The 12,156-nt window shown below is 42.0% G+C and overlaps 1 protein-coding gene across 1 annotated transcript in view; it reads right to left on the bottom strand.

Moving 5' to 3' along the window:
• The window catches only part of GPM6A (glycoprotein M6A), a 135,897-nt gene that overhangs the window by 44,390 nt on the left and 79,351 nt on the right, over positions 1 to 12,156 (bottom strand). Inside the window, exon 2 of the mRNA XM_063336056.1 lies at positions 2,107 to 2,299. Within this exon, the coding sequence (XP_063192126.1) occupies positions 2,107 to 2,299 (193 nt within the window). The remainder of the gene's footprint in view (positions 1 to 2,106; positions 2,300 to 12,156) is intronic.

Here is a 12,156-nt window from a genome sequence, read left to right as displayed (position 1 = left end):
TAATGGCTTCCTAGGGACTAATAAAATAAGTTAGAGCCTAATAAAATGACTGATCTCTCATTCAGGATAACAATGAACCTTAGCCGCCAAGTCAAGTCAGACCCATTATTCGAAGTGACAAGCCAAAAAAGGCAAAGCAGAAGTCACATACTTCCCATCAACCCAATCTATTATTATACAGGAAGATCTAAATTCCTCGGTCCTCAGAAGAAATTTGGATATGGCATAGCAGTGACATGCTTGTTTGGTACTTTCTCCCTTCCGGCTGCTAATTCCAGAAACAACAGAGCTAGCGTTCACAGAGAAGCTTTGGAAAGGGCGTTGATAAGACAGCACTACATAAGTTAAGAAATTTAAGATTCTGTTTCTAGCTATCATGAAAGCAGTGGTACCAGGTCAGATCAAATATATATCTTGCCCATTTGCCTATCTCAAACAAATTAATATAAAAAAGAAAGAGCAGGCAAGTCAATAGGATAACCCCCATCGCTGTTGTAGCCTCTGGGACTTCCTGAGCTGGATAAGTCTGTACGCCATTAGAAACCATCAACGGATTTGTTTTCCAAGATAACCCAAACAAGCTTTTGGCGTCCACAATATGGACCTAGCTTCACAGGTCTGCTACACAACAATTGAGGAACCATCCTGCTGATGAATCACCTGCTGAACCTGGTGCCTACTAGTTTCCTCCTTTTACTGGAAGAGAAAGACAATTTAACCTTGTGCTCCTCATTCATAAGTGTGAATTTGCAGACCTCTAGCCCAACAGATCTCAATCACTCACTCTCTCAATTGAGGAGTCCTACTATACTCAATTTTTAACCATATAGCTTCTGTTCTGTAACTCGAATCAACCTGTTTTGCCTTCTTTGGGGCACCAATATTGTACACAGTATTAATGATATGGATAAAAGATGGATTGACACAATGGCATTAGCACGTTCCCTGTTTCTCTGTGACATTCCCAGTAGTTCCTGGTACCTGGTTTGCTTTTTGATCGCTGCTGTCACTGAGCTGCATTATCATGGAAGTATCCATCATAGAACCATAGAATGTGTTGGGTTGGGAGGGACCTTTAAAGGCCATACAGTCCAACCCCCCTGCAGTCAGCAGGGACATCTGCAACTAGATCAGGTCGCTCAGAGCCTCATCCAGCCTGGCCTTGAATGTCTCCAGGAATGGGGCCTCCACCCCCTCTCTTGGCAACCTGGGCCAGTGTCTCACCACCCTCAGTGTAAAGAACTTCTTCCTAAAGTCTCATCTAAACCTGCCCTGCTCTAGTTTAAACCATTGTCCCTCGTCCTGTCGCTACATGCCCTTGCAAACAGCCCCTCCCCAGCTTTCTTATAGGCCTCCTTCAGGTACCGAAGGCCGCTATAAGGTCTCCCCAGAGCCTTCTCTTCTCCATCATAAGAGGTCAATGTTTTGGTGGGTGATGAAATCACTTCACTTTTCCAAGAAACATTCATGAAAGAACAGACTTAGAAATTTGAGGATAGGACTCTCCAGCTTTAGTTACGACCATTATCAGTCATATAAGAATTAGGATTTCAAATGCCTAAGAAAACCAAGAACAAAACAAAGACCTTCCAGAAATAGGTTTTCAGGAGTAGTAAAGAACGAAACCTTCCAAACAGATGAATTCTAGGAAAACAGGAGGCAACAGAGTTCTGACATTTCTGCACAACTCTTCAGTTACGTCTTTACTGCATTTATTCCCAGAACTAGTCTGTTACTTGTTACACACTCCGGCTTTATCTCTGTAGAGTATAGATTTTTATTTTTTAAAAAAACCACATTTTAGCAAAGAAATTATCAGAGGATAAAAAGGATAAAAGCAAGCATGCATGGAACAGTTTCATCAATATTACATGAAGCGATGTTTAGTAACAAATTAAATTATAATTGTGGGATATTAAACAGTATTAAAAGTTGCTTGTAAATAGTAAAATTATCACCCCTGTCAAAACTTCGTATGCTGAGCTTATCCAAATCGTTCTCTCCATGATTTTCATTACAACACATTTTCTTGAGTCAAATTTATATGCCCCGTAGAATTTTTCAGCAGTTTTAAAATGAAAGAATTAAAAGAAACCAGGAACTTACATGGTAAAGACATCAATAACGTCTCCTGCAGCTCTTGTCATCTCAAAGTAGGTTTGCAGAATGTTGACGGTTCCTGAAAGGGCTTCATGTCCACACCCACAGAACAGCGCGACCCCAGCATACAGCAGGATGGTGGCAATCAAAGACGCGTAGGGAATCCCTCCCAGGCATTTGATGCAACACTCGAAGCACCCTACAAGAAAAGAAAGTTGTGTGTTAATGTATTATATCAAGAAAGAATAAAGAAAGCTCTTGCTCTTGAGAAACACTTCTGAAAATTGAAGACTGGAGGCCAAAGAGGGATTAGGTCAAGTATAACAACCCATAATGTCAGAAAAATCAGTGAAAGGACACAGGTTAATTCACCTTCTGGGTCTTCTCAGTTGTGACTTGGCCTATGAAATGTAGACATGACATCTGATTAACATGAAATATTAAACAGTTGATTCCTTGTACAGTTTCATGTTTTTATTCAGAGGTTACAAAGTCAATCCCAGGTTATATTCACAATTCCTGTTCTCACCTGTCTGATTACTGAGGAGCATCCTCAATAATAGGAAAATCACAAAAAGAAGATATTTAGTTCAGTTCCTTCCCTCACCACAGGTTTATTCCATTTTTTCATCTGTACAGTGCTGACAACGGGATTGCTCCTGCCCATGGCACCAATTCTTTGTGCATCACTCAAATACCTCACAAGAATAAATGAAGATATCGAATAGAAAGGCACAGAATCAGAAACAATTCTAGAAGTTGAATTTTATCTTAAGTTTCTTAGGCGAGGGCAACTGCTCTTGAGTTATTCACGGCCAGTCTTTAGTCCAGCCACGATGCCCAGTTCCACCACAAACCCTGTCCCCAGCAAGGATGCTGACGTGCCTGGCACTGCCTCGCCTGGTTTGTCACGTAGCTTCATGAACGCAACATCTCTGACCCTCCCCAATCTCACCGCTCCCATAAGGACCACCCTGTAGAGCCCTTCCCGATGCCTTTGGGCAGGATGGAGAAGGCAGGAGCCACGGCCTGAGGGAAGGCAAACATGCATTGACTCAGCAGCCAGAAGCTTTATTTTCTCCTAAGTATAACCAGCTTAGGCCACGAAGGAGTTGGATAGAAAACAATGTAAGGGTTATACATTTTAAATACTTATAAAGACAATAGCCAATTAAAAATTACTTATAAGATACCCAACACGTGTGAGTCAATGTATTTTAACGTGCTCCAAAAGCTTTAGGCTATGCTAAATCACAGGAATGCCAAAGATATATTAAAAGAAAGAAAAAAAAAAGCTACAAAAAAGCCATTCTTTAAATAAAATATGCCTACTTTTCTCATACGTAGCCTCTACATGTGATTTCATACTTTGTTCTTTAAGTTAGTAAGTTCTTATTTCCTTTAGCCTGGATAACGAAAGTAGTAATTTGTTCAAACATTCATTTTCTGCTTTTAATGAACAAATATGAATGTCATATGTATATATATGTTTAGCAGCTATCTATACACAAGATTCTCTGAAGGGAACAGTTTAAGCCATTTTCAAATATAAACACATTATAGCTAAATAGAAACCTCCATTTATATTTTGTAAATATAGGTACTACAAAAGGCAGTATGTAAATTGATGGATAATTCCTGTAAGAACAATATAAATGAATATACTAAACACGTACAAGACAAACAGACTCCGAAAAGTTGGGGTAAGTCCCAACTATGTACGCTAGTTATATGAAAATAGAAAGAAAGATGGAGACTACTTTTGTTCAAGGACCAATTACTACATCGGAGCCAACTGTAAAATACCAAACGTAGACATAGTGCTCAGTGACATGGATTAGTGATGGTCTTCGTCAGAGTTACGCTGATGGTTGGACTCGATGATCTGAAAGATCCCTTCCAACCGAGGCACAGAACCATAGAGTTGTGATTCCATGATTCTATAGACTCAAACTGCTGCCCAAGTCTTACCAAGTAACACGCCGTATGAGTGACCCACCTCCAGCAGCCATCACACCCCTGCGTGGGTGTCACCTCCTGCCCCTGCGTGGGTGTCACCTTCCACCCTGCCCATACTTGGGTAACGGCATTTTACCTTTTCGCCCCCTCTCCGAGCCCGCACGCCACTGGTTGAAGGACACATCCTTCTCCCAACCCATGCCAGCCCACTGCGCTGAAGGTAGGGAGCTTCCAGGCACCACTTGGTGTCTTCCTCAGGGACTGCTGGACTACGGGCGTCTATACCCCAGCAGCCTGTGGGCTTTCCATCAGCGGGAGGCTTTAGGAACAGACTGGGAAAATATACAAATGCTTCTGGAGTAACTAATAATTCTGCATGCAGATAAATAGAGGAAATCCCTTAGAATTCCTTCAGTTCTATTTTCTAAGATTACCCTCAGTGTTAAAAGCCTACACAAATACTAGCAAATGATCCTTCACTAGACAATCTATTGTCTAAAATGCATATAAATAAGAAATATGTATTGAAAATATATATATATATATATTGAACAAAGACTGCAGGGAAATATACGGTTGCACGATACCAGAGTTTATCACAAAAAGCCCATTGCCATTTTCGGCATGGAATAACAGCAGAAAAAGCCTGAGGAAACCAGTAAGAGGGTGCACCTGCCAGCATTATACCAAAAAGCAAAAAGAGGGGAGTGATAATGGGAGTGACGTATGAGGGCCTGCAAAGTCAGAGATGAAAAAATATAAGACGGACCTAAATATTTCCAGGGACACAGGGGCTGTCGGGAGAGCGTTTCTTAATACCGCGGCAGCCTGGGGCAGGGAGGCGGCAGAGAGAGAGTTAAAGAAATGGCAGCAGGGAACAAAAATGGCCGAGAGTCTGAACTCGAGTGAATTTCACTGAGGTCACACTCGGCTACGAGCGCGGGTTTCAACAGCGTGGGTACTGTGACCCCCCTCCCGCGGCTGCTGCTCCTCGCCCACCGGGTCCCGCGGGAGCCCGGCACCCCCCCACCTCACACACGGCATCCAAAATGCAGGGGCGGTACCCTTGCTTTAGCTCCCTTAGAGTGAAACAGGGCAATATAGAAAATCCATCATCCAAAATCCAGGGGCAGTAACTTTGCTTTCGCTTTGTGATAGTGAAATAGTGCGAGACAGTAAAATAGCGCAACAGAATAAAACCGGCGTAACGCAGTAAAGTCACATACGATAAAATAAGGTGCCATCCAATGAAAAATTGCATCAGAAAAAAAAACCAAACACTCCTCTTCTCCCCCCCCCCCCCCCTTTTTTCAAAATTTGAAAAATAATCGAAACGGATTTATGATTTGTGAAGAAAAATTGCTTCTATTCCTCTCTCACACTAAAACTGCTCATGCTTATAAGCCTTTCAGGGAAGCTTTTCATAGTACTATATTTTACCAAGTCAAGACTTTTTCACCCGGAGAAAAATTATGGGAAAAAGATAATTCCTCCAACCACACAAAATTTTCAAATGATCGGGTATTCTCAAGGCTGCGCTCATTTATTCAGCTCTTCCACAGGCCTCTTACCTTTCTCACTATTTCATGAGTAACTGGAGTTTTCAGTGTCGTCAAATCAACTCAAAACTAAAGAAAACAGGGGATCAGGACAAAGATTTTTAAATGGGTCCCCCACATCCCTCATACCCCACAGAGGGTGATGTGCTGTAGGTAACATTTGCTCCGATTCTTTTCTTTTCGGCTGTTCAGAATGTGAAAATAGCCGTTTAATAAGAGAAGAACAGACATGCGATTTTAACTTGCCCAATGGTATTGAACCGCGGGTAGGGGATGTGAGACAGGCAGGCGTCCCCCGCTCCCAACCCACAGCCACAGAAATCACCACCAGGAAAGATAAAAAACGCTCCTCTGATCTTTGCTTTCATCTGCAAATACAGGTTTCGGTATTTTTCAAACAGTTCACTCTGCACAATAACCTTGTGCAACAGAATTCAGATTTGACGCTCTTTTTTTGCTGATGTTCACCAATATTTTCCCCCAGGGAAAAATCTAGATCTGCTGGGACATAAACCACGGGAAGTAATCCAAAACGCCATTCTTCTTTGGAGCTTTCAACATGAAGGACTGTACCGTTCTTTTCTTTAATTGTATTGTAAATCATTCCACTGAGAAAATCTAATAATGAAATACATAGAAGATGACAAGGCAAGGAATTTCATTTTACATGGATAAAACAAAACTCCAAAAGTCCAGTTTTTCAAAAGCCTCCACGTGCACCAGCCAAACATATGTTGACCACGTCTGTTTATACAATCTCTTTCTCTACGTGAAGAAGGCAGAAGATTCAGGTCTTGAGCAGAAGCAGAAATTGTCCCTGTGATTGACGTGCTCATGATCCACCCAAACTGCACCACCACCATCAGCTCCGTGTTTGCGTCTTAGCGATACGGGAACCCTTTCTCCTCAGTGCGGGTCAGGACATACAACTGAGAAATAAAACGCACAATCCATTTCTGGCTAGTGCATTCTAAAAAATAATAAATAAATTAAAAAAAAAAAAAAGGGATTCAGGATCTAGATCTCTTGCCACATAAGTCTGTGGAAGTGAAGCTTAAACCAAATATATCAAAACCAGTTTCAGAATGCAATTACGCTACTGCCTTTTACGTAAACCGTTAAGAAAACCCATCCACCCCAGATTCCTATGGAAAAATTAACATGGAGAAAATAAATATAAAAAAAAAATACATAAAAAATAAAACATAGAGAATACAAAAGGATTTTCTCCTTTTTCTTTTTTCCTCGTTTACAATGCATTTTCAGCTAGAACATCTAGGATGATTAAACCCAGATAACTGCATCTCCAATGCATTACTGATTAACCACAGATAATGTGAAGAAGCGCCTCCGAAGATTATACAACATTTTAATTATATTTTTTTCTTAACTTACTTATTTTTCGTAACAATTTTTCTATCTAATATTAGGAGCCAGGACAGCAGAGCCCAAGAAAAATGCAACAGAACTACAGAAACCTGAAATGGAAAACAAAAGGAGAAAATCTTTCCTGCCTTCCACGCCTGGCTAGGCACGCGTTTTTTCACATCTAAATTTGTACCACTTGTTACACAGCTTTCACGGCCAATCAACTCAAATACAGTTTCACAGACCGTCACGAAATCCGCAGATTTAGTTCTGAGTTTTATTAAGCTAGCCTGAACGTCACAAAGTCAAGCTACTCTTATGCAATATTTTAATTGATACATACACCCATCAAAACACATAGTACTGAACAAAAAGGAATGCATTTTACCTAGACCTAGTACCAGAAAAACCCCAAATTATAGAACACGTGGCACAACTTCCTGATCTGAACTGTTCTCCAAGGGATTACAGCAGAGCAACACGCAGAAGCAATCCGGCTGCCTTGATATTGTCCCAAGTAGAATCAGGATGGTTTGGGTGGGAAGGGACCTTAAAGCCCCCCCAGTGGCACCCCCTGCCCTGGGCAGGGACACCTCCCACCAGCCCAGGTTGCTCCAAGCCCCGTCCAACCTGGCCTTGAACCCCTCCAGGGATGGGGCAGCCACAGCTTCTCTGGGCACCCTGGGCCAGGGGCTCACCCCCCTCACAGCCAAGAATTTCTGCCTCAGATCTCATCTCAGTCTCCCCTCTGTCAGTGTAAAACCCTTCCCCCTCGTCCCACGGCTCCCCTCCCTGCTCCAGAGTCCCTCCCCAGCTTTCCTGGAGCCCCTTCAGGGACTGGAAGGCCGCTAAGTACAGAAGACGGACAAGATATTTGAGAAGTAGTTTAACAAAGCTGCAAATCAGGGGAAGCAACATTTGGGAATTAATCAGCAAAGAACATCCTTGTACTCTGATCTGGACAACCTGTTCCAGATGTGCTGCAAACCCTTCCCACATGGTTGTCCTCTAACTGTGTCCCGGGGTCATCCATGGGACACATCCCACTCTGCTCCTACCCTCTACCCTTACACAAGATCTACTGGAAATCAGAAGAAAACTTCATCTCCTTGCTGTTTCAAACACTAACAACTAAAGCACCTTTCTTACTCTTGTTCAGGAGAGGACTTCTCCTTTAAATTAGCTCTCTATGAGAATGTTTACGATTGCAGAATTACCTATTAAGCAACAAAAAATTACTTCTACTGCAAAATTTATTCTGAGATCCTGGCTGCTAAGACTACAGTGGAAAAATAAATAAATAACTATCAGAGTAATTTGATTAAACTGTTATCAGCAACATGATATGAAGAGCAGCGAGAATAACGCCCACAGAAAATCTCAAAAGGATTTTCAGGAAAATGGCCAATTAATTGCAAGAAAATACGAAACAAATATGCAGGTATCTTCTTACAGGTTGAATTCTGTATCATTACTGGATCTACTTTGACTTGTTGTCTTAGTGTGCCTGGTTGTTAGCTAATCAGAAATCAGCTAATACTGAAAATCAAAATGTTATTCTTCGGGCCTTTACAGTCATCCTGCAGTTAATGTTTGCAGTAAATAATCGCATCAGTTGCTGCACTCAATATGGGACCAAGGATAAGAGGAATCGTAAAAAGACTTTTGCTTATTTAGGTGCAGAATTTCTTGAAATAAATTGAAAAACCTAACATTGTGCATTCTCACAATTACTGTAATGCATGTTGGCTAGGAAGAATCCCACTGGCCAAAATGTCAGCTTTAAGCAGGGGGGTTATACTGGATCTTGAAGGCAACTTCCACTAACCCATCCCTTCCTCAGATGGCTGCCTTGATATCATCCTGCATTAAAAAATTCCCAGAAACCACCTATGTGCCCTGGGTAGGACAACTGATGCATTGGGTGTAGACAAGTGGTGTATGCGGTGGGTGGGAACTGGCTGATCGAGGGTGGTGGTCAATAGCTCCTTCTCAAACTGGCAACCTGTCACAACTGGGGTCCCCCGGGGATCAACGATGGACCCAACGCTGTTTAATATCTTCATAAGTGATCTGGATGATGGGATCAAGCATACCCTGATGAAGGTTGCTGATGACACCAAACCGAGTGGGGAAGTGGACATTTCAGAAGGCAGAGCCACCCTGTAGCAAGACCTGGAGAGGCTGGAAGAGTGGGCTAAGGAGGACAAGAGTAAGGTCTTGCACCTGGGGAAACATAATCCAGGAGTGCAGCACAGGCTGGGATGTACCCAGCTGGCGAGCAGCTCTGCAGAAAGGGAGCTGGGGGTCCTGGTGGACGACAAGCTCAATGCGAGTGAACAGTGTGCTGGTGGGGCAAAGAAAGCCAACGGGGTGCTGGGTTGCATCAACAAGGGCATCACCAGCAGAGATAAAGAAGTCACTATCCCACTGCTCAGCGCTGGTTGGGCCACACCTGGAATGCTGTGCTCAGTTTTGGTCCCTGCTATACAAGAAAGATGTGGAGAGGCTGGAGAGGGTCCGAGATGGGCCACCAAGATGATCCAAGGACTGGGAAGCCTGCGTATGAGGAAAGGCTGAGAGAACTGGGTTTGTTCAGCCCTGAGAAAAGAAGAAAGCTTAGGGGAGACCTTATCGCCATGTTCCAGTATTTCAAGGGTGGCTGCAAAGAAGGTGGAGACTCCCTTTTTTCACAGAGTCACATGGAAAAGACGAGGTGTCATGGGTACAAGTCAGTCCTGTGGAGATTCTTATTGGACACAAGAGGACAATTTTTCACAACGAGAACAGTCGGCCCTTGGAATAATCTCCCCGGGGAATAATCTCCCCAGGGAAGTAGTGGATTCCCCAACATTGGGCACTTTTAAGATTTGGCTGGTCAAAAAGTAAGCCATCTGGCTTAGTTCAGCTCCCTTCTAAATAGCACTTTTTTCTTAGTAGGCTTAGTAGGCCTATTTACCCTGTATCGACATAAAATTATTCTGCACTTGTACTAGGAAAGTACAGACTTACAGATACATTGTTGTGAAAAGCCTTTTTCTAAACTAACTCAAGTCAATGCTCTGAGAAATTTTAGTTAGAAAATTTAGAATTATAAGACCAGCTTAGGTCAGTAGCCCAATGTGAATTCAAATGTCTCATGGAATGCAAGATTATTTTTTTTTCTTTTAAGTTTGCAAAACCTCCTTGTAGCAGCAACAATATTTGTTAAAATAGAAAATTGCATGGTAAAGCCTTTTTTTTTTTTCAATGGGAAAACTACTATAACCTTCAAAGACCTGCTTTAAAATTCATTTACGAACACCTTTTTATTCTTAGTGCATATACAAATTGTAAAGTTCTTTCTGTTCATGTAAGGGGATCCGTAGATTACATGGCATGGTAATAAAGTACAGTACATGACACAAAATCCCCTTCCCTTACTCATGTTGATACTCTCTTCTTCCGAGTAATGGATTACAATCACAATTAAACCTGAGCAAGGGCAACAGAATTTGTAATTTTTCTATGCTGCTTATAAATTAGCTATAATTTCATCCAGAACTGCCCCTGGTTTTTATTAAGCACACAAAACTCCAGTTCAAATTCTAACGTTTAAACGAATGCATTCACTAGAGAAAAAACTAGATTCAGCAAGATCAATAACAATCCATCACGGTACCTTCTGTATCAGAAATACAATTTAGATTTGCATTTTCATCATACGCATTGAACGCATTTCGTGAGTTACATTCCAGGTAATTAACTCTCAAATGGATGGCTTAAATGGGTTCCAAATAATTTAGAGTTTTAATACACAGTGGTAGTAATATGAAATATGCTACTTAGTCAAAGAAAAGAAATATTATTTCAAGAAGCCTGCAACAGAATAACACTGAGCTCCTCAAACAACTATATTTAGCAAATCCAGCTGGCAGAGTGAACTATAATTCCTGTGTGACCATCACCTGGCGTAATAAACTTCCAAAGCCGCAGTATTTTATATATATTTGCTGAATTATATTATAATAAGTTATATTAAGTTATAATTATATTAAGTTATATTATAAGTTATAAGTATATAATTATTATTGTAAGTTCTCGACTAATTTTAAAGACACAGATAAATAAACATGGTTTTAGTTCTCATCAAAGCCCATGGCATGAAACTTAAGCCAGCAAGGGTGAGGAAGTCCTCTCCTTCTCCTAGAATCAGAGCCAGACGCATGTAGTTATTAATCCATAGATAACAAACGCGCTTCTTTTCTTCCATCCTTCTTAAGCACACTGAAACCTGGGGAAAAAAATAAAACAACCAAGGGCTACCTACAACCCCTTTTCCTGGGTAACTGAAACGCAGCTGGATATAGACAAATGTACGTTCTATGTACGGCTTTTATAATGTCCAGCCTGGACCAGAATGAATGAAGAATTTATCTGTTGAATATATCTAAAAAAAGTGAATCTGAATTAAGCAGCAGATACAATAATTTCACCCCGTCTTTCATCGGTCGTACCTCAGCATCACCCAATGGTGGGAGTACAAAAACTCGTATTCTGTTCACACTGGACTGTGCTCTTTTATCAAGGATCAAAGAGCTTGTTGGCTTCCTCTGTTGCACCAAAGAATTCTGCTGAAGCATTTGTTGAACCTGGATAACTTTCTAACGAATGATGAGCATTGCTGGATGTCACCCCTCACCAGAGGAGCGCTGTGAAGCAATCCACCTGGGTGGCACCTTTCAGCAGAATGCTGACCTGAGCTATCGTGAGAGCACAGAATCAGTGGCTTAGCAGTAAAGTCTCATCATGATCAAAGATCTAGAATTCTCATAGTGAAGGTACATTCCAAACTTTGGCAGAGGCTGCACAACATCCCAAAGAGTTACTCCACATCTCTTTCTTACTCCGTAACTCTCAACAACACAGGGAATCACAGAATGGCTGGGGTTGGAAGGCACCTCTGGAGATCACCCCGTCCCACCCCTGCCAGAGCAGGGTCACCCAGAGCAGGTGGCACAGGAACGCGTCCAGGTGGGTTTGGAATGTCTCCAGAGACGGAGACTCCACCACCTCTCTGGGCAGCCTGTGCCAGGGCTCTGCCACCCTCACAGCAAAGAAGTTCCTCCTCACTTTTAGGTGGAACTTCCTATGGTCAAGTTTGCGCCCATTGCCCCTTGTCCTGTCGCTG

Source organism: Chroicocephalus ridibundus, chromosome 5 (assembly GCF_963924245.1).
Source record: "Chroicocephalus ridibundus chromosome 5, bChrRid1.1, whole genome shotgun sequence".
Classification (NCBI taxonomy): domain Eukaryota; kingdom Metazoa; phylum Chordata; class Aves; order Charadriiformes; family Laridae; genus Chroicocephalus; species Chroicocephalus ridibundus.
Note: the sequence above shows the minus strand (reverse complement) of the source record. Positions and strands in the feature narration are given on the sequence as shown.